This window comes from Pteropus medius, unplaced genomic scaffold, assembly GCF_902729225.1.
Source record: "Pteropus medius unplaced genomic scaffold, Ma_sr-lr_union100, whole genome shotgun sequence".
Lineage (NCBI taxonomy): Eukaryota > Metazoa > Chordata > Mammalia > Chiroptera > Pteropodidae > Pteropus > Pteropus medius.
In genome coordinates, this window is record NW_024347855.1 from 220,165 (window position 1) to 241,133 (window position 20,969).

Genomic DNA, 20,969 nt, shown 5'->3' on the forward strand with positions numbered 1-20,969 from the left:
GCGCCGCCATCCTGTGGAACACTATGTCATTCCTGAAAAGGACGGAGATAAATCCACAGGGAGTAACAAATTTATCAGATAGTAAAGAGAAAGAAGCTAGTTGAAGAGTCCTGTCCAGTATGATTCTATTTTAGTAAACAAGTTCGGAAGTCCCCCTTCTGTATCTCAATGCATTTATTCCTTGTACGGCTGAAAGATCATAGAAAGGTCTTGCAGTCTCTGCACCAAATGGTCAGCGTTAATTATAGCTCACAGGTGTGGGGCCGGTTGAAGGGAGGGAAAGATAATTAACTTTTTCTATGTACTGTATTTATGGAGCATTACTGGTTGCAATGAGTATATATATTTTTTTGTATTAAAAACATTTAAAATGGATAAAAAAAATTTCTTTGTAAAACTCTTAATCTTAAACATAGAGCTTTCTAAAAAGCACTGTGGATTTTGTACCTACTGTAAGCCCAGAAATGGCATAGGCGATCTTGTAGCATGTGTCATGGTTTAGATCCCAACTTGGCGCAGTGTTGCCCAAGGTACTGTGTCTGTCAGAATCTCCCATTGCTGAACATTTAATGGTTTTCTTTTTTTTTTGTCAACATAAATACTGTTACAAAACATTAATCATTCATGAATCTTTGTTTTATGGATTATTTCCTTAGGAGACCTAGATATTGATTTATTCATGGCCTTTAAAAAAATATTTTTAAAAGATCGAGAAATGGCAACTTAGGAAATCATAGCCAGACATAAGGAGAAGACAGAAGAGCAACCCTGAGGCTGGCGGGTGCTCCTTTCATTTTTCCTGTACACATGTGCCTCTGGTAACAAAACGTAGGTGCCACACCGTCACGCTTCAGGTCAGTGAAAATGTGGAAGGTGAATTTCTCTTTTGTCAGCCTGTGCCCCTTGATGTGATAGTGTTTTGGGGAGGAGGTGGGAGGCAGGTGGGGAGGGGTCCTTGTCCCCATGTGGGAGGCTGGGGGCTGCTGGGGCTGTTCTTCTCTTGTCTGAGGGCCTCCAGATCCCTTTTTCCTCACAACCCCTCACCTTGGGAGCCCTTCCCGAAGGTCAGAGGTGCTACCTCACCAGCACCTGTTCCCTGTGCTTTGAGAGCCTCAGCTGCTGTTATAAATAAACCCGCCACTCGCTGGTTATACAGCCTCAAAAGGTGAGTCCCTTCCCGCCCCACCCCACCCCCTCAGTGGTGGAACAACAGCGCTTGGTACAAGTCTATCAGATGGTTGGTGGCCCTCTGGGGACCGGAGGTGGCTGAGAGCCCAAAGGAGTGGGGCCTTAGGATCTCATGTGGGGAATCTCTCTCCCATCCTCTCCACCCAGGAGAGCCTGCTCTAGCTTCCCTGTCTTCCTTCATCTTTGGGCTGGGAGGGCCCCTCAAGGCCTACAGGGCAGGAGCTGCCTACCCTGGATGGTGGGGTGGAAAGCCTCCCACGGGGGTTTGGGGTTTGGGCATCGGGGACAGGTGAGGGCTCATCAGCACAGTGCCCTCTGAGTTGGAGAGGATGCTGGTGACCTCGTTTGTGTTTGCTAGTGTTTTTGACATTAGGGCTAAAGAGGAAGGGCATTGCAACAGAACCAACCAACACACGACAGTCTGCACTTAGAATCTGATCTCTCTCTCGGGCAGTCTTTCACAGTAATAAATAAGGAAAGAAAAACCAAAGTTTTAATTTCGTAGTTTCCTTGTATTCTAAAATTTTCGTTAAGACTCAAATCTAGTGGCCAGAGCAGACTTTTGGTTTGTGGTTCTCCGGGGACAGCAGATTAAAGACCATCTTTGTGGCTGGGTTCACTGCAGTAGGGGCAGACGCTCACACCATGATTGGGTTGGGAGTGGGTGCCTTTAGCTCTTATTCCCTGATGACTAGGGTCAGGCAGAGAGGCCCGTTTCTTTTGGCTGAAGTTCATGTGAAAACAACCCAGAGGTGCAGGCCTTCCTGCGGAGTTTCATGGCCTATGCTGGGCTTGCGATCCCAGTAGCACCTCGTGGGAAGGGTGCTCTGCTGGTGTTTGTCGGGTGACCATAGACAATGTAGGCCCATCTTAAGGTCTGGCTGCATTCAGCAGTTAGCCCAGGTTGTAGACCTTGTGTCTGTGGCAGGAACTCTCTCCAGGACTCGATCCTGTGTGCTATGAGCCAGCCTGCAGATAACGGAAGTCTCTGGAATAGATACAGTGTGCTTCTGAGATTCTCAGTGCATTTGTTGGTGCCTTTGAGCTTTTCAAACTGTTATGCTTTGATTGGACAAGAGCTACCCCAAAGAAGGATAGTAGGTTTTTCTGGACACACCTCCACACTAGTCAAGGCCATTCTGAGAGCATCCACTTGGATCTAGAGTCAGTAGGCACCAGGCTAACAGGCACAGGTCCCGCGAAGCATCCTGAGACACACTTAAGTCTTGTTGCATCAGAGAGCTGGTTAATCTGCTTTCTTTTTTGCCAAATGCCACCACCACGATAATGACAGGTGGATTTACTGCTTGCTACCTGTGCCAGATGTGTTCGTCTCAGAAGGACTTGGTGTTGCCCTTGCTCTGACAGGTAAGACAATGAGAGTGGGCCCCGACACTCTGGTCCCTGCTCTGGGCCTTGCTATTTAACTCTGGAGAACCCAGAGCAACACGCACCTTCCATGTGAAATTGGTCCACAGACTTGTGTTTTACTTTTTTGCTTGTTTTGTGTGATCTCAGCTTAGTCCCTCAAAGGAATTGCACACCTTCTAGATCCCAAGAGGATGACACGTGGCTCCCTTGGGGAAGCACCCTGAAAAGATGTCATGAGCCTACTTGGTGCTTGGAGGCAGCAGGCGTGAGGGCCAGGAGGGTGAGCGTAACTCAGGTCACTGTGGCCCACAGAGTGGGATGCTGCGCATGGGCTCGGTCCCCCTCAGGCCAGCACAGGGGGGTCCGTCCAGCCCTCAGTCCTGTTAAGTCTATGCAGCAGGAATGGTTTGGATCAGAAGCCCAACGCTGAGAGGCCCACACCCAGGTGTGACGGTGCACCCTGCCAGGCCAGTGGTAATACCTTGCCCTGCATTACTGTTGGGATTCAGGATGATCTCTTGATTCTGTTCTTAGGGACGGGCATTGAGCCCCTGGGTCCCTGAGGCTTGTCCTTAGGGGAACTTCTACCAGTGGGGGGAAGTGTAGACGCTGTGGCAGGAAGCCTCTGGGAACCTCAGCCCGGTTCTGTGAGGAAGTAAGTGCCTTTGTGCCCCCAGGACCAGTCAGGTTCATCTTAGAGTGGGCCTGCAGCCAGGACAGCAGAGAATTGGCCTGTGTCTGAGAAACACACAGGACTTCTGATCAAGACGCCAACCCACAGTGTGGTGAGGAACCCAAATGACCCCCTGGGTTCGCATCCCGCTTCTGCCCGGTGACTCTGGGCCAGCTTTCAACCACCCTGGACCTCAGTTCTCCATCTGCGAAGGGGGTGTTGTTGGTGGAGCGTAAAGCAGTGCCTGTGCCCGGTGAGGTCTCGGAGTCAGCAGCGTTGCTGTGGATGGGTTGGTGCATCTGACCAGTGGTGGATCCCTCACTCCTTGTGCACATGCAGGAATCGTGCACAAGTAGGAATTCTCCACAGCTCTCTGTTCTCAAATATAAGCTGGCTGGACACTTCTCTCAGCCAGGGGCAGGAGGAGGAGGGTGGAGAGAGAGGACTGAGTAGAAGAAGGGAAGAAGAGGGACTGGGGGCGGAGGGGGCATGGAGAGGAGAGGTGGGGAGGACAGGGCAGCACAGAAGTCTCACACAAGTGATCAGGCTGGTCGTACACGCTCTCCTAAAGGGTGATCTGAATGGGGAGATAACATCAAGGTTGAGTCTCTTGCAAGTTTGTTTATTCGCTTTTTAGTTTCTTCCTTATTTCAGCAAAGTTTAAAAAACATCCTGTGCTTAGGTGTGTCAATACGGTCTCATTTGAAATGGCCCACCGTTCTTTCAATGCAGCCAGCTTGTAAACTTGGCAGTGTTTCTTGCTTAATTAGACCGATAGTGATGTTAAAAATAATTTTGGAGTTTTAAGCAGCTCTCGAGCTCAGCAAAGAGAACTCTCACTTCCTGCGTGAGATGCTGGAGTGCCAAGGGCTGCTGGAAGCGGGGAGTTGACTACAGTTGGTGCCAGGTTTGAAACAGGAGGGAGGGGTCACTCAGCACGGGATGCTGGTCTGAGGCGTGAGTCACGCTGGGTACACTCCATCCAAATGTGTGGGTGGATCTGGGATTTCGGTGGTGTTTCCTCCCTGTGGTGGGAGACACTGTGCCGAGCTTTTCTCCTCTTGTGCATACAAGTCACAGCTAAGGGAACATCCCATAGCCCGTTAGAAACAATTTTGTCTTTTATTATTTCATTTTTTATATCCCTCCAAAGGTCCTGCCTCCGTCCACCCGTACGCTTTCCAGCCGCCTCTCTCTCTCTGCCAGCCTCAGTTACAAGGGAGCCCGCATTTTGGAACGTTTCATGGGGTTTCATCTCTCCTCTGGATCTAAGTCAGCCTCCACCTCACTTGCTCTTCCTGCATCTCCTTCATCCCCTGCAGTGGGATTGCCCCAAACCTCACATCTTCGGTGAAGCCTTTGCCTTCCCAGTCAGAACTAGCTCTTGCCACACCTTTCTGTGCCCAGTCTGCAGTCATCAACAGCAGTTTCCACCCTGCACATGTATAGTTAACCTTCAGGTCCTCTGGGCAAGAGCTTGGGGCTCCTGTGAGTAACATTCCAGCCCTAGACCCCAGCCATACTGACACCTGGGTGTCACTAGTGCAGGACACAGATACCTGCTCAGCCACCTGGCTCTTCCTAAAATTATCCCTATGATAATTTTCTTCATTTTTCAGGTGCTTGCTCCTAGCAGTGAAGCTGTTATGAACATTCATGTACACATATTCGTTTGAAAACCTGTTTTCGGTTCTTTTGAGTATACATCTAGAAGTGGAATTGCTGTGTCATGTGGTAACTCCACGTTAACTTTCTGAGGAAGTGCCAAACTTTTCGACCGTAGCTGCACTATATTCCTACCAGCAATATACGAGCATCCCATTTTCTCTATATCCTCGCTAACACTTGTTATCTTCCTTTAACAAACATTCTGGCTGTCCTCATGATGTGAAATGGTATCTCACTGTGGTTTTGACTTTCTCTAATGACACATGATGTTGAGCATTTTTCATGTGCTTGTTGGCAATTTGTTTATCTTTGGAGAAATGTGTATCGAGTCCTTTTGGATTGGGTTCTTTATCTTTGTGTTGTTAAGTCATAGGAGCTCTTTATATATTTTGGATATAAAAACACTTAGCAGATGTACAGCTTGCAAATATCCTTTTCTTTTGGTAAACATCTTACATAGCCTTTGTTTTGCCTCAAATCTTTGTTCTCACACCTTGAGAGTCATCGTCTGTTTCTGTTTATATCATGGTGCTTCTCCTATTGATCATTGTAGAAAAGGAGTTAGCCAGCCTTGATGACCATGGCCTGAAGGGAGGGCACTGTTCTAAGTTCTGGAGGGTCATGGGCACCTTGCTCAGAAAGTTGCTACTAGCTCAGAGTGCCCCCTCTCCTGGGGCTTTGCCACCGTCATGGTGATTGGGTCCCTCCTGTTTGTCCATTTCTGACAGTCACCTCACTTCTGGCTGCTGAGAGCAAGGAAGAGAAGGAAGGAAGGGATTTCATTGGTTTGTTATGAGGGAGCAGCCTCTCTACTTTCTGCAAATGAAAGTTAGAGTATTGGTAGGGTTTCAGTAAATGCCAGCCTTACTTACAAAGGAGCAATAACAGGTGTGTTATACACATGCATCTTCAGAGATGCCACGCCTGCCCATACATGCCTAGTAAATAGGCTTGTTACACACAAGCATCTTCATAGATATTGCACTTAATACACGTGAGCTCATGTGAGCAAATAGCCTTGCATTAAGCTGGCCGTGTCATAACTGCCTTCACTTTTGGGGAGATCCCCCCGCCAGGAAGAGTCAAAGACAGCCCTGACTACAAAATATGAACTGCTTGTAAAACTGAGCCTGTTGTGTATTTAGCCAACTGAAAAAATAATAAATTATATATGAAAATTTCAAGCTTTGGTCAGGAAGGCCTGTCAAGAGTTCTTTTAGTCCCAGAATAGTATGTGAAAGACAGCTAATTCTGTGTGAGGTCTTGTTTCAGTCATGGACCTGGAATATTCCACAGCGCATCTGAAAGTATTTAGGCAGTTTCCTTTTCAGGTCAGATGTGAATGAACAAAGAAACACCATCCATTTAAAATTCTTTCCAAAACTCGTGTTTGGCACCAGGGGTATTAATGTCAGGCTCTGATTTTGTAGGGAAAAGAACAGTTTTTCTAATCTTTTGTTAACATCTAAGAAATTTCATTTCTCAAGTTCAAGCCAGGACTCTTTCAGAGAATGGTGTGGGAAAAAGAAAGGAAAGCAAAAATAGTACCAAAATATACGGGGCAGAAAAGAGCAGGGTGAAATTGTATGCTGATTGTTTCTAAAAAATAAACCTAGATCTTGAAAGAGAAGATTCTCTTTCCACCACAAATTGGTTGTCTTTGGCCAGGTTAGGTGTCTTATTTTATGTATCAAGACCAGTCAGTGGGCTTACAGCCCAGTACACATAATGACTTTCCCCACATTTGGTATTGTCTAGATTGTCTCCCTTCCTTGACTTCAAAATAATACCGAATGCAAACTGTGAAGAATTTTTGCTGCTGGAATCCAGAAACCTGCACTGCGGCAGTGACAGCCGGTCCTTACGCCGGTCAGGGTTTAAGGTCACCTTCACTGGAGAAGACTCTGGTTGAAGGATCGGGAGACCCTTGCAGTGTCTGGGCTGCCCAGGGTGCCAGGGCGTCTGGCCAGGCTGAGGTCTCAGCCTCTTAAGTCTGTCCACCACTGAATATTTTAGAGTTAGAAGTGGTGGATCCAGAAACAGTTGGAAAAATCGGAATTTGACAGCAAAGATGATTTCAGTTCCCCTAAACTTTGTTTCTATGGATTCCATCACAGTGGTTTGTGCCCAGCCAGCTCTGTCAAGGCTGATTTGTGGGGACCTTGTCTTATGGAGGATAGAGGAGGGAACAGCTGTGCAGGTGTTCTGGGCATGGCTTTCACTCCTAAATAAATGGAATAAAATTAGATCCTTCAGAAAGAATCCTTTGTCATAAATAGAGTGTAAACACACACACACACACACACACACCATTTTTCACCTCTTAGATAAGCAAAGATCCCCAATTTTGGTAACTCAGTACTAGCAAGGATATAGGAAAACTGTATCTTCAAACATGGTGGTTGGAATGTAAATTACCACCATGGAGAACTGTTTGGCAATATGATAAATTTGTATGAAAATTACAAATTACCCTTTGTACCAGAAATTCTAATTCTAGGAGCTTATTATTTATCATACAGAAATAGAATCTCTATGCAAGGTTTTGTATTGCTGCATTCTTGGTAATAGCAAAAGACTGAAAATAACCAAAGTGCCCATCCTTAGGGAGGCTTAAATAAACTATGGTGTATTCATTTAATCAAAAACTGTGCAGCCCTAATAGAGTAGGAAGTTCTTAATGTACTGATAATCTCAAGGTGTGCATTATTAATACCAATTTTAATAAGGAATGGTTAGACTCCTGTATGTTGCCATTTATGTAATATATTAGCTTGTATTTGCTCACAAAACCATCAGGAGGAACAAGAAGCTCGTACATTGTTGCCCGTGAAGGAGGCTGCAGGATGGGACTGGTATTTGGACCATTTAATGTTTTTAAAGGGCTCTTACAAATGGAATGGTGCCTTAAAAATATGAGGGTAAGTTAATTTGAGCCCTGAATTTGTATTTTTTCAAACGTAAGGACACTTGGGCAGGCAAAGATCCATCCTCATTGCCCCCCAGACCAGTGACTCAGGCCAAATGAAAAAGGAATGAAACAAAGGGTGATGTGGTGTAAGAGGCAGTAGTGTCTGGATATGACACGAGAGAGGCCAGAACGCGTCAGGGACAAGAATTGGCCACACTGAACCTCGATGCTCAGAGAGCCTTCCGACAGGGGCCACTGCAATAGTTGCATAATCTTTTTGTTGTAAACGACACTCTGTGGAGTTAAAAGATTTAGAATCAACTTATAAAGAACATAGAATAAGTAAGACAGTTTTAAGTAAAGAACAGAATGAAATGTTAAGTACTTGACAGTGTGAAATAGTTTAACAACAGAAAGTGGGAGGTGAGGTGGGAGATAGACACGGCCTTAAATTCTTCATCTTCCATAGCAGGGAGTCGATAAATGAGTTTAAATTGATAAACAAGAAATATTAGTGAGGCTGTTACCTACATTCATACTGCTTGCTCAAAGAATTAAGAAACAGAAATTAGTCAACAAGGCTATTTCTAGAGAGTGGGTCTATGACTGCGTATGGGGCTAGAGAGAGACTCTTAATATTTACTCTTGGACTCCTGTAGCTGGAAATTTTCTACCGTGCGTTACTGCTACTACTGAACAATAGCAATAAAAAAGATGTATATAAATAAAAATTTTAAAACTCCGAACCAGAGTTATATAGATCATGCCTCTGGAATCTCTTTAGTTTTCTCTAGAAAAGGGAACTGGCTTTCTTTTCTTTAACCACGACTCAGGGCCAGCTCTAGTGAGCTGAGAGGAAACAGATGGATTTCATTTTTGTGTGGTTACTACCTGAGCTTCCAGCAGAGATGCCCTCATAGTCACACATGCCTGCTTGTCAAGTCTGGCTCTCTTGTGTAAGGTGTTTTTCTCTTTGTGTTTTCAAAGCCAGTGCTCTAACTTGGGCAATATAAACCCAGAATCACTCATGCTGAGATTAGGGGCTGGGGAGGTTGCTCATCTGGGATGCACCCAAAGTGATGCATCCCAGATCTGCCGCTGTGCAGAAGGAACGTCCATCTGTGCTCTTCAGAGACAGTGTAATTATCTGCCTGGATGTATGCCAAAAATATTTACTGTCTTAATAAAACTGTTGCCACAATCACTTCCCTCCATTTTGCCATCATAAAAAAAAAAAAATCGAGACCAGGTATTTCTTTGATTCAAAGCAAAGGTATAATTGTAAAGGCAGACAATAATAAGTGTCAGTCAGGATTTGTAGAAATTGGAACCCTTGCATACTGCTGATGGGAATGTAAAATGGTACACCTACCATGGAAAAACAGTTTGGAAGTTCCTCAAACAGTTAAATACTGAGTTACCATATGACTCCACAATTCTACTCCCACATATATAACCAAGAGAATTCAAAATATACATTCATACAAAAATCTGTATACAAATATCATAGCAGCATTATCACAATCGCCAAAAGTTAGTAACACCCCAAATGTCCATCAACTGAAGAATGGATAGAGAGATCATGCTACATTCATACAATGGAATATTATTCAGCCAAGAAAAGGGGCAAAGTCCTGACACATGGTTCAGTGCGGATGAACCTTGAAAACATTGTACTGAGTAAAAGAAGTCAGACTCCAAAGGTCACATATTCTGTGATTCTGTTTCTATGAATATCCAGAATAGAAAGTAGATTAGTGGTTGCCAGGGCCTGGGGGGAGGGGGAAGGGGATGCGACAGTTAATAGGTCCTGGTTTCTTTGGGGGGAGGAATGAAAATGTTCTAACGATGATTGTGGTGATAGTTGTACCACCCCGTGTGAATAAAAAACCATTGAACTGTACACTTCAAATGAGTGAGTTTTATGGTATGCTGATCCTATCTCAATAAAACTGTTGAAAAAAAGCAGAATTCAAAACATATACACAGACATACACATACACAAGCAAATGTATAATAACTCTGTAGTAGAAAACAACAGGCGATGGGTGTGGTCATATGGGTCTGCCGGGCATTCACCAGGTGTTAGCTCAGGTGTTCTCCCAGGTGTTGGCCCAGGGATTCTCCAAGGTGATTTCCAAGGTGTTCACCCAGACGTTCTCCCAGGCATTCTGCCCCTTTTCTTGTTCTTTGGTCACACTCTTCTGGAGGTGAGAAGCACCAGGTGAAAAGCATTCTCAGTCTGAGGTTCCCTGTAGCCTGGAGGCATCCCCCAGACTGCATTTTCTGTTTTGTGTGCTCTGCACATGTTGACATCTCCTATTTACTGTCCAGGTGCACAGGGATTGATGTGGAGGTGGCCTCCCTGCTTGTGAGTCTCACTCTGGGGAAGGCCCAGGGCCTGCCCAGGGAGAGCTTGTGTCCTCATCTTTGCAGTTTCCAGAGGTCCTTACTCTTCCAGAAATTTCCATACTATCCTTACTTTAGCAATAAATGCCTGCATTGTTGATGCCCTGCTTACTCTTTTATGGTCTTAATAGCCATTAGCTAGGAAATGCAGCATTAGATGGAGAAAGGATTTTATAAGCAGAGACACAAAATTTTAGTTTCCAAAGGATTAAAAATACCCATACGACATGACATTTTAAAAATTAGAAGGAAACTAGTGGTTTCTTTTTTCCTTTTCTTGACTTAATTTCACAGCTTTTATTTTGGGATTGAGTTATTGTCCAAGAACACTATTTTCATTTCTTGCTTAATTGGAAAAGCACAAGAGAATAGAGCATTCATTTTTTCCCCCCATGGGAAAATACCAGACTTTAGGTGAGAGAGCAAAATTAGCTAATGTTTTGTGTTTTTTAGGTGCTCAATAGATTTAATTCAATTTAAAATTGAAAGTCTAAATAATTCGGGGAATGTGCCATTGTCTATAAATCAATCAGAAAATGGAGAAATGGATGATTTTCCATCTGGCATTCTTAGTTTCTTAGGCTTTTGTTTTTTTTCTGGGAGCCTAAAATGCACTTTTCTTTAGAGTTTTGAGGTCTCCTTTCCCCAACCCCAGTCCTGTCCTGGCAATTCTGATTATTTGGTGAAAGCAGAGAAACAGTGAAGGTGCTCCACCAAATTTTAATGGCTGTCTTGGCACATGGCTCTTCAAGGAAAGTTTGTACGCGTGACATTAACGGGACAGAGCAGAGTGGAGCAGGGAGCACGGAAGAAGAGGGAGGAGGAGGAGATGCTCCAAGGGGTGCAAACTGTTTGGAAGACTGGGGTGTTCGGGTGGGGACCATAGTTCCGAAGTTGCGTGCGGTGTGGGGGACAGACGGTCCCGGGGGACCAGGTGGGTGAGTGCCAACCTTGCATTTTGTAATTGCAGAGGTGCCGCAGATCTTTGCCCCGAATGACCTCCTTCCCCACTGGCAGCCTGCCACCATCCAGGGCTGTCCATCCAGCCAGAAATTCTCGTTGTTCAAGGTGACCCCAGATGCCGCTTGGATTATGGGAGAAGATAGGAACTTTCAGAGCTGATAGACCAGCGCTCTGAAGAGCTGAGGCACAGGGTGGACAGAGTGAGTGTGGCTGCGAGACAAGGTGTTAGGAGTGGAAATGCCAGTTGGAATTTGTCTTGGACGTGTGAAGGTCTAGTCTCGAAACAAGTGGAGCAGCAGAAAGTGGCTCCTCCTTGGTTTGCACCCACCTTCTCTGCTGAGAACTCTTTCACAGGGTTTGTAATTCATATGGTGCCCTCACCTCTCCTGAAGGACAGAATAAGAAGGAGCCACATGAAGCATGTTTCTGCATCTTTTGTAAAATTGTCACGGGAGACATGCCCAGTCCATCATTTAGTCTCCTGTGTAAGGCTTCCAGCAGTGGAGTTGCTGTAGAATGGTGTTTCTTCCTGAAGAATGAGTATATTTCATTTAAAAATAAATTATGAGAATTTTGTGTTCCACCATATTTCCATCTGTATTTTAGTCGCTAGGCAAATCAGAGCTCAGTTGATCACTGAATCATGCATGTTAGATTTGGGTTGGGTAGATGTAATTTTCTTTCCATATTTTAAGGTTTTAATTTCCATTTTAACAGTCTTATTTTATACTTGTCTCATATACTTTAACGTGTTACCTATCCTTTTTGGAAATTGGAGGAAATCTCAAATGGATGTAAGTAGCTTCCTGTGCTATACTCCTCCCAGGAGCAGAGGTCCTCTGTGTTTGTGGTGATGGTGAGGTGGTGCCCTGTGGGCTTCCAGGAAGCTCAGCATGGAGTTTCCCAGATTACTAAGTCAGTATGCAGTAAAGGAAGCTGTTTATAACCTGATTTAGAAATTCAGTCTCATCTGGTTTTATGGAGTTTCGTGCTATTTAATATCAAGTGCTAAAATAGCAAGACAGCCAAAAATATATTCAAAGAAATAGAATATTTTAATTGTAAAACTGACCTCTATGGGGAAACAGACTTTTATGTTATTACAATAAGCTGTATTGATCACCACGATTTGTAGACCCATTAGAGTGTTCTATATCAGAATGACTAAAGGACTGAGTAAAGATAGGGAACTTTAGGAACAGTGATTCTTTCGCATTTTCTGCTTTTATACATGGAGGCCTCTGGGCTGAGCTGGGGTGGGGGGTGGGGCAGCACAGATTGCTCTTATGGGACTAATGCTCATGGACCTGTTTATGCATTATTTAGCGAGGTTGACCTGTAGTCAAATTGAAAACCACCATACTTAACTAGGAAAGAACAAAGTCCAAAGCTGTGCAGATTGGGTTGATTCAAGCACATCTCGGAAGTACATCCCCGGGCATTTCTGTTGGCTTCAGGTCTAGGCTCACAGCTGGACGAACAGTGGTTTGTCAGTTACAGCCCTTGACCTGACCCTCACCCTCCCCTCCCAATGTCTCCTTCATTCCTTCCTCCATCCTTCTCTTCTGTGGGTTTGGTGAGGGCTAGGTGCTGGAGGGCAGCAAACAGGATCAGATTCCTTCTCAGAGGTGACGTAGATTTGGACTTTTGCCAGTCATTTCCAGGGTGCCCGGGATCTAAGACCCCTGATGTCCTCTCTATGGGCATATAGGGCATTGTTCTCGAGAGTCTTTGAGGGAAGTTGGCCTTTCAAGATGGATGGGCGGGGGCCTTGACTTATTTATCAGGGCTGAACCTGGAAGTGGCACAGAATCCTCTCAGGGACCCTCCAACAAGGTCAAGCTGGAGACCCAGCTACCCATGGGTTTGTGTTTTTCAGGTTGTGTTCACTGAGAACAATGCACAGGAATTATTAGCAGTGGTGGCTCCGGGAGGTGATGGCTTTCAGATCCTAACCTTTGTTTTCCTTACTCATTGCCTGATTCCTGTAATTAGAAATCAGGGGTTCCTGTTTCAGTGCTGTTTATGTTACTATTTTTTAAGTGCTGCCGTTTACTTCTGTTAGTAAATCAGGTTTTCAGAGATGATATCAGCTACCAAATTTGCTATCTTTATCATAGCTACCGATGAACAGTCATGGTTGGTGAATAGTGTGAATTTTAGAGATGTGGTTAATAGGAAAAGGAGTCAAATGAAAATGATTACTTATTTGGTTCTTAGAATGAAACCAGAGTTGACTTTCCTTTTACCTTTTAATCATTTGTTCATCCATTCATTCAACAAATAATTAAGTACCTACTGTATACCAGGGCCAGCTTTACATTCTTATGTAAATGTCTCCACTTATTAGGAAAAAAATTGCTTTTTCTCTGACAGAGACAAAAAGGTACCATAATATGTAGTTAGGAAGGGAAGCAACCTCTAGGCTTGGTATAAATAATCCGCATGGAAGAAACAAATCTGTTTTGAATATGATTGAGATGAAAGAACTCCTGAGAGCTGGGACATCCACCCCCGCTCTGTGGAGCTCCAAGCAGGAACTTGGGAGTAACTCATTATTCTTAGTCCTTTTTCGGTCCAGGTAGGATCCCCAACTGTACTGTGAGGACCCTGAGCAGATGATGTGGCCCAGGGTGAGATACTAGCCACTGCTCCCAACCCTCATGGTCTGACTGGTTTATTCATGTTGGCGCAGGTCGACCAGCTGGCTGTCTGGTGTTGCCATCGTCATAGCAACCAGGATGTTTCTATAACAGTCCAGATTGGGGGCCTGTGGGGTGGGAGGAATATGGATGGATCAGACTGCATTCATACCGGCGCAAGATAACTCAGCATTTTCACATATTTAAGCATCTGTTTTCAGAGAACTCTCTTCTTTCTCTTTTATCCTGACAGTCCCCACCTTGAAGACGTGTCAGCTACTATTGCTTGTGTTCTGAGGCTCTGTGGAGAATAAACAGAAACAAAATCCCGGTTGTGTGTTTTCTACCAATGACCATCTCCTTTAGACTTTCAATAAAGTATTTTTCCTCCTTTTAAGAGACACAGGAACTTGCAGCTAAATATTTAATTTGTTGCAAAAGAAATTTCAAAAGGAAATATGGTCACTCCTAATTCACATCATAAAGGTGACAGCTGGAAAGTCAACAAAGTCAGGCTGGCTAGTTTTGAGGTTAAAGGTTTGTGAATGCTGCAAAAATGCGCAGTTTCAGAAACAGAACTGGGAGGCTGAAAGCGCCCGTTTCAGACTTGGCGAGTGTGCGGTGGCCATCCTTTCGTGTCAACTCAGTGACCAGGAAACCTGCACCTGCTCCTCTTTGCACCTCCCACCTCCCCCTCCCTCTCTGGAGAAGCCCACTGAGCCGCATCCTACCCTTCCCTGCCTGTGGGTTCATCACTTACCCTGCATAAGTATGCATGTGCACATATGACCTTTCACATCTGCCAGAAGACTTCAGAGAATCTGTCTTATGACATTTAACAACTGACTTGAAGCTTGGCTTAGATTCAGATGCCTCTTACCAGATTGGCCATGTTTTCATTTGCTTAATTAATGTAACACTGGCACATTCTGGGAGCATCTTAATGTTAAGGTGTTTTAAGGATAGTAGTGGCTATGAGAAAACATTTATTTGTTATCTCTTTTCCTTCAACCGATAGTCATTAATGATTCCTTGATGATTCCCAAAAGAAAAAATTCTGGAATCTTTTGAATTAGAAGAGTCTTAGAGCTGATGGAGCCTTAGAAATTTCTTGCTTTTACAGTTGGGGCAACTGAGGCTATGTACAGGAAATGTCTACATGCACAGATTATTACTGGTGCTGTTAGAAATCCTAAAAAACACTTTGGGGTATCAGAAATAAGATATATTGGCATAGAAAGCATCCACCCAGTTATTGAATGACTTCTATTAACTTGCTGCCCTACTCTGTCTCAAGTAATAATAATGGAAAGTTAGAAAAACTTCGAACAATTTATCTCTGGCCTTTGGAAGTTCCAGCATGCCACTTTGTAAACAGACATCTTTTCAAACTCCCATGTGAGTTATAATGTATGTTTTTGTTGGGGTTATGAAAAAGGTGTGGCCACACTGGGTGGCTTTGATGCTAAGCAGTCGGCACTAAGCTCTGAAGATGTAGTTCTGAGCAACTTCTACTGTGGTATTGGTTTGGTTTCTGTTTTTTTTTTTTTCTTTACCAGTTTTAACAAGAATGAGGTAGGTTGGCCCTGTGTACAGGTGTTATCAGTGCGTTGTTTTTTGCATGGTAGAAGGTGCTCAGTACTGTCTTCGTAACACTGGGTCTGGTGCCTGTGGATACCAAGGGCCACACATCTTTAGAACCAATATGACTCAGAGACAGGGAAGGCTATGGGAGGTGAGAAACATGTTTGAGACACTTCTTCCATGTAGTGGACTTCACCTGGGCATCAGCTGTCCGGATTGAAAGCTACCTCTCATTCGTACCTGCTCATGCCCAGTTCACAAGTAAACAAGACTGTTTGGACCTGCCCTTCATGTTTGTTCTGAGCTTCTAGCAGAGTATGCTAGCAATTGTGGTTTTGATAACGATCTCTAGACAGACTCTGGGTCAAATAGGGAGTTATGATGGTGTGGGCATTTTTTGCAGGGCTGGCCAAGCACACTGGCTTTCTTGAAGTTTCCTCCTTTTTCTCCAAATGTACTTCGAAGCTTCATCAGGCTTCTGTGTGTAGAAAGGGGTGTGTGTGTGTGTGTGTAGGGGGAAGACACTCAACCTATAGCAAGTCTCTCTTTCTTGACTTTTCCCTAACTGGCTAATCAGTCTGTACTTTAAAGAGCTGTAGTTAATAGTTTACTCTGGTTAATAAAGAATACTCCTTAATTATTGCCCCAACTTTGACCTACTGCTATCAAATTAAATTCAAAGTAAAAAGGGACCCAGGGGATGAAAGGGTAAGCTAAATGCAGGGTAAGCTAAATGTGGTACATATATACAATGGAATATTGTTTAGCCTTGAAAAGGAAGGAAATTCTGGCACATGCTACACAGCATGGATGAGCCTTGAGGACATTGATCTGAGTGAAATAAGCCAGACATAGAAGGACAGATACTATCTGATTCCACTTCTTTGAGGTTTCTAGAGGAGTTAAATTCATAGAAACAGAAAGTAGAAGGGCGGTTGCCAGGGCCTGGGGGGAGGAGGAAATGGGTAGTTGTTGTTTTGCGGAGACAGAGTTTTGTTTTGCAAGATGAAAAACTACTGGAAATCGGTTGCACAATATACATATATTTAACACTATTGAGTTGTACACTTAAAGATGGTTAAGATGATAAATTTTAATTTATATGTATCTTACCATAATTTAAATATTAGAAAATTGAAAGGACTGGTGTGAGTAAAACCAAACAAATAATCCTAGTTCTTAGGTCACTGGACTTCTACTTTTATCAATTTGTTTTAGAGGTTAATGTGTATGCTATCTTGCATCTTAACAGTACAAATGGTATTCTCATCGATATTTTGACTTGTAGTAATAAGAAAACCAAGATAAAAGTAAAAGCAGGTGCATTGCTATGAAATAAACCCATTACTTGTAAATGTGTCTGTGATAAGCAAAGGATGGAATAATTCTATGCTATGTCGATAATAAAGTCATACTTGCTTTTCAGGTGAAGCCAAAAATCTTCCCACTTACCCGGGGCCAAACAAGATGCGAGATTGCTATTGCACCGTGAACCTGGACCAAGAGGAGGTTTTCAGGACCAAAATTGTGGAGAAATCACTCTGGTAATGTCTGCTTTTGCTTTGTTTAATACTGATAAGTTTTCTTCTGTATGGAAAATAGCCTGAATACACGTCATCTTGCCATTTTCTGTGTTTGAGTGAGGATTAGGAAATATTCACACGGGCTCTGGCTTACAGGGCAATTGTAGCCTGAGCTTCCATCCTTGGTGGTGAACCGATATTCCCTAAATGCTCGTAATGCCTAGGATTGAACAGCAGAAGGGAACAAAGCGAACATACGTAACTTTATCTGCCTGCAAGATACGTATGAGTACTTTTTAATTAGAGATGAACTGGAAAATGTATACTGTAACAAAAGAGTACAAATCAAGAATTTTGAGAGGGTTAATATTTGGAATAAATATTTAATAATAGGTTTTGAGGTTGAGAAGTTTGCTATATAACAGAACATCAGTACTTCTCAACTTTAGCTTGCCAAAGAATCATTTGGAGGTCTTGGTAAAACACAGATGTCTGCCCCGGACACATGGGGTGGGGCCGTGATTTGCATTTCGAACAAGCTTTCAGAAGATGCTGCTGCTGCGGGCCCTGGACCACACCCTGAGAGATAGAAAGTGATAGCACCCTAAAAGTCACAGTAGTTTACATAGGGGACGGGAAGAAATAAACCAGAAACTCGCAGGGTGAGGCAGCAGAATATCTCGTTACACACGTGTTAGCAGATGGAGGTGGAGGTTAGTCGTTTGTAGTCTGGGGGAAGCACACCAAAGCCGGTAGTGGGGCCCTGAGAGCGTCGTTCGTATGCGGTGGTTAATGGAGCAAAGAAGAATCCCTGTGTAGCCAAATAGTCCACCTTTGGGTTTAGAATTATGGGTTTTGTGGGTCTATTCAAATAGCTTTTTTGAGTTTGAGAAAATTTTTAACAGATGAATTACATTCCTGTATGTTTCTACTTCTAAGTGGAACAAACAACATGTTCTGACGACTTAATGAATTTAATTTTTAGAAAACTGTTAAGGATCTCCTGTCCCTAAAACGTGGAGACATATTTCTTCTCCATCTGCACCATTGCTGCCCATGCTGGCCAGCCTGCTCCTGAGGCCGAGCTATTACAGTTGTTGTGTTATATTAATGCATACTCCAGATTCTCTGAAATAATTTGCTGAAGAAAAATGAAAAGACTGAGGGATTTGTCGGAAGGCAAGTCTGGCTTTGGGTTGATGATAAGTTGACACCAGGGATGATGATGTTATTATAACCTTCAAGGGTTATTTCCGTTAGCCTAATGTGAGAAAAATCCTTTCTTGTTTAAATAGTCGATGTTAGAGGCTTGTGGATCATAAACTTGAGAATTACTATCAGTCTCTATAAAGCTGGGCTCTCACCAGAACTGCTGAAGGAGGATCTCTGGCAAGAGAATTGATTTGGGAACCACTGTTTTATGTGAGGTTGAGGAATGGGGACCATTGTCTTCAAAATCTTTCAGACAAAGTTAGAAGTAGAAACCATGGTTTCTGGTTTTGGTGATGCTAGAAAATGTGCAGGAAAGGGAGGATGAGAGCTAAATAAAAACAATGATGTAGTAATACTGTCCTTTCCATGAAATCAGCTATCTGTGATGTAGTCAGAATCAAGGGGTAGTCCCCAAAATGCTGTCATTCCTTCAGTGCACTAGGGTAATAATCCCAATTCATCAGAGTTTCTGACTCCTTTGCAGATTATTCACACTTTTCTTACAGTTTTCATAAGATTACATGTAGTTTATTAATTTATTCATTAGCTCAATGAAAAATTTGCTGAGTGCTTATCTAAGGAGAGGGGTGCTGCGAACAGAAAGTCACAACTCAACAGCAAAGAAAGAGACAAACCTACAGGACCTAATTCCAAGAGATTATTTAATATTTAGTATTGAGGCAAAAACCCTATTCTCACTGATGGGCTTTGCGAGTTGGTAGCCTCAAAGCTCTATGGTGTAAGGTCAGAGACAAATAAACCCACTTCATAAAAGAATTTAGCAAGGAAAATTGAGCTTGCCATTTGATGCTAAATACTTGAAACCAAAACTTACTGAATCTATACCACATCTGTGGTAGAAAAAAACTCAGTTCTTGCCTGTACATTAATGTAGTTCCGAATTAATAGTTCGTAACATCCACCAAGCAATGATATGCCAGTCAAAAGCAAATCCAACCATCTCTTTCAATCCAAGTCTCAAAGAATTCTCCTGTATAAAGTTCCAAGGAACGTGAACTCAGAGGAGAAAATACACAGAGAATGCAAGTAAATAAAGCATCATGTGCTTTTGGCAAGAGAAACAACAGACAGCAGAATCAGACCTACAGAGTTTGCAGAATGTCAACTAACAAAGTTTAATGAATCTAAAGTAATAAGAGACAAGATTAAAAACATGAGTAGGATAAGAAACAGTGAAGACTGACTGAACCAATTTGGAAAAGAATCAAATAGAATTTCCAGAAATGAAGAACACAAGAATTTAAATGAAAAAATAGATGAATTAAATAGCTGATTAGACATAGTTGAAGGGAAAATTGATAAACTAGAAGGTAAATTTGAAAAAGACTCCAGGGATACAAAAAGATGAAAATATGAGAGAAGTTTAGAGACACAGAGGTAGAATGATGTCTAAACATGCCTCTAAACATGCCTACTGAAAATTCCAAAGGTGAGAGGAGAGAGAATGGTGGAGAGGCCATATGTGAAGATTGCAGAAAGATGATGATATTTTAAGACTTAGCTTATATTCTTGAGTGGCATTGATTGGAGGGGCAGAACCCAGAGGCAGATGACCACTCTGGGACCTCTTCTAGAGTCGAGACGAGAGGATGAAGACCCAGACTCAGATGGTGGCTGGAAGACTAGAAGAAAGTGGACAAACCTAAGAGACAAGGTCAGGCAATGCTGACTGGACCAGGCCACTTGTCAGCTCACCACACCCGAGTTTAGTCATTGCCTCCAAGGGAGCAGCTGCTCCCTCTTCCTTGTGTCATGGCAATGACTTATGGAGCAAAGTCTTATGTCTCTCCAGCGGGCCTCCTCCAGGCTCAGCATCACCTTTAAGATTTGATCATTCATTTGACAAAGTCACTGTAGAAAACAAAGAGCCTATATCTGATTTCTGAACTCAAAAGAGCCAAGGGGATTTGGTGGCCTGGCAGGATGATGGTCATAGCCAGTAAGGCCTTGCACCCTGTCCAAGGGACATAGTGCTCCAGCAGGAACCCTCCAACACCCTCTGGAGAGGAGGGTCAGCCTTGAGCCCAGCTGCTGCTACCCAGTATTATCTGTCTTTTGACTCAGCGTGAAGTGCAGATGGAATGTATGAGAAAGAAGAGGGAGAATACACGTTTCCTTCCCTCCTTTTCATCAGCAGGAGGTTGTCTCTGGGGATCAGAGCAGGCTCTGACCATGCTTCACTGAGTGTTCCTCAGCATCAACTCGTGTCTACAGCATCACTGCCAATTACTGAACAGATATCTTAGGAAAAGCGTTCCCATTCATTCCTGTCTTTCCTTTTTATTTATTTTTGACATGGGAGAGTGGAGGTTGATAGTATCCATTGCAGATTTATTTGTAAGAACTCTTTGGATCAGATACATTTGGAAGAACAAGCCCTTTCTCCTTGGCCTTGTCCTTTATCCAAGAAAGTGATTTTGGGCAAAGTGTTCTTCCTACCAGGAAAAATATCTTCCTGATGTTGAGAGTGAGCTATAATTTTTTAATCATTTAAATTGCAACTCATTATTTGTTTACTGTTTATTTAAACTAAAAGGCTGTATGAAATTGGGCTGTCAGGGTTGGGGCTCAGACACAGCTGCCCGTCCTGGACTGCACAGTGTATCTGTCAAGAGCAACCTAGGACCCCCTTGGAAGGGGCTGCCTTTTGCTTCTAAAACAGGGGAGGAGAAGATTACATCAAGGAGGAAATTGCCATTTTATACAGTAAAAGGAGCATTTTAATGTTACATGAACAAAAAAGTTAAAAATAAGAGCTCTTAAGTGCTGGGTTAGTCCAGTCATTTATAAGACTATTCCATAAT

General features: G+C 43.3%; 1 protein-coding gene across 1 annotated transcript in view; it reads left to right on the forward strand.

The window, feature by feature from the left end:
- RASA3 (RAS p21 protein activator 3) overlaps window positions 1-20,969 on the forward strand; it is a 114,193-nt gene that overhangs the window by 21,611 nt on the left and 71,613 nt on the right. The window contains exon 2 of the mRNA XM_039878747.1: window positions 16,836-16,953. Within this exon, the coding sequence (XP_039734681.1) occupies window positions 16,836-16,953 (118 nt within the window). The remainder of the gene's footprint in view (window positions 1-16,835; window positions 16,954-20,969) is intronic.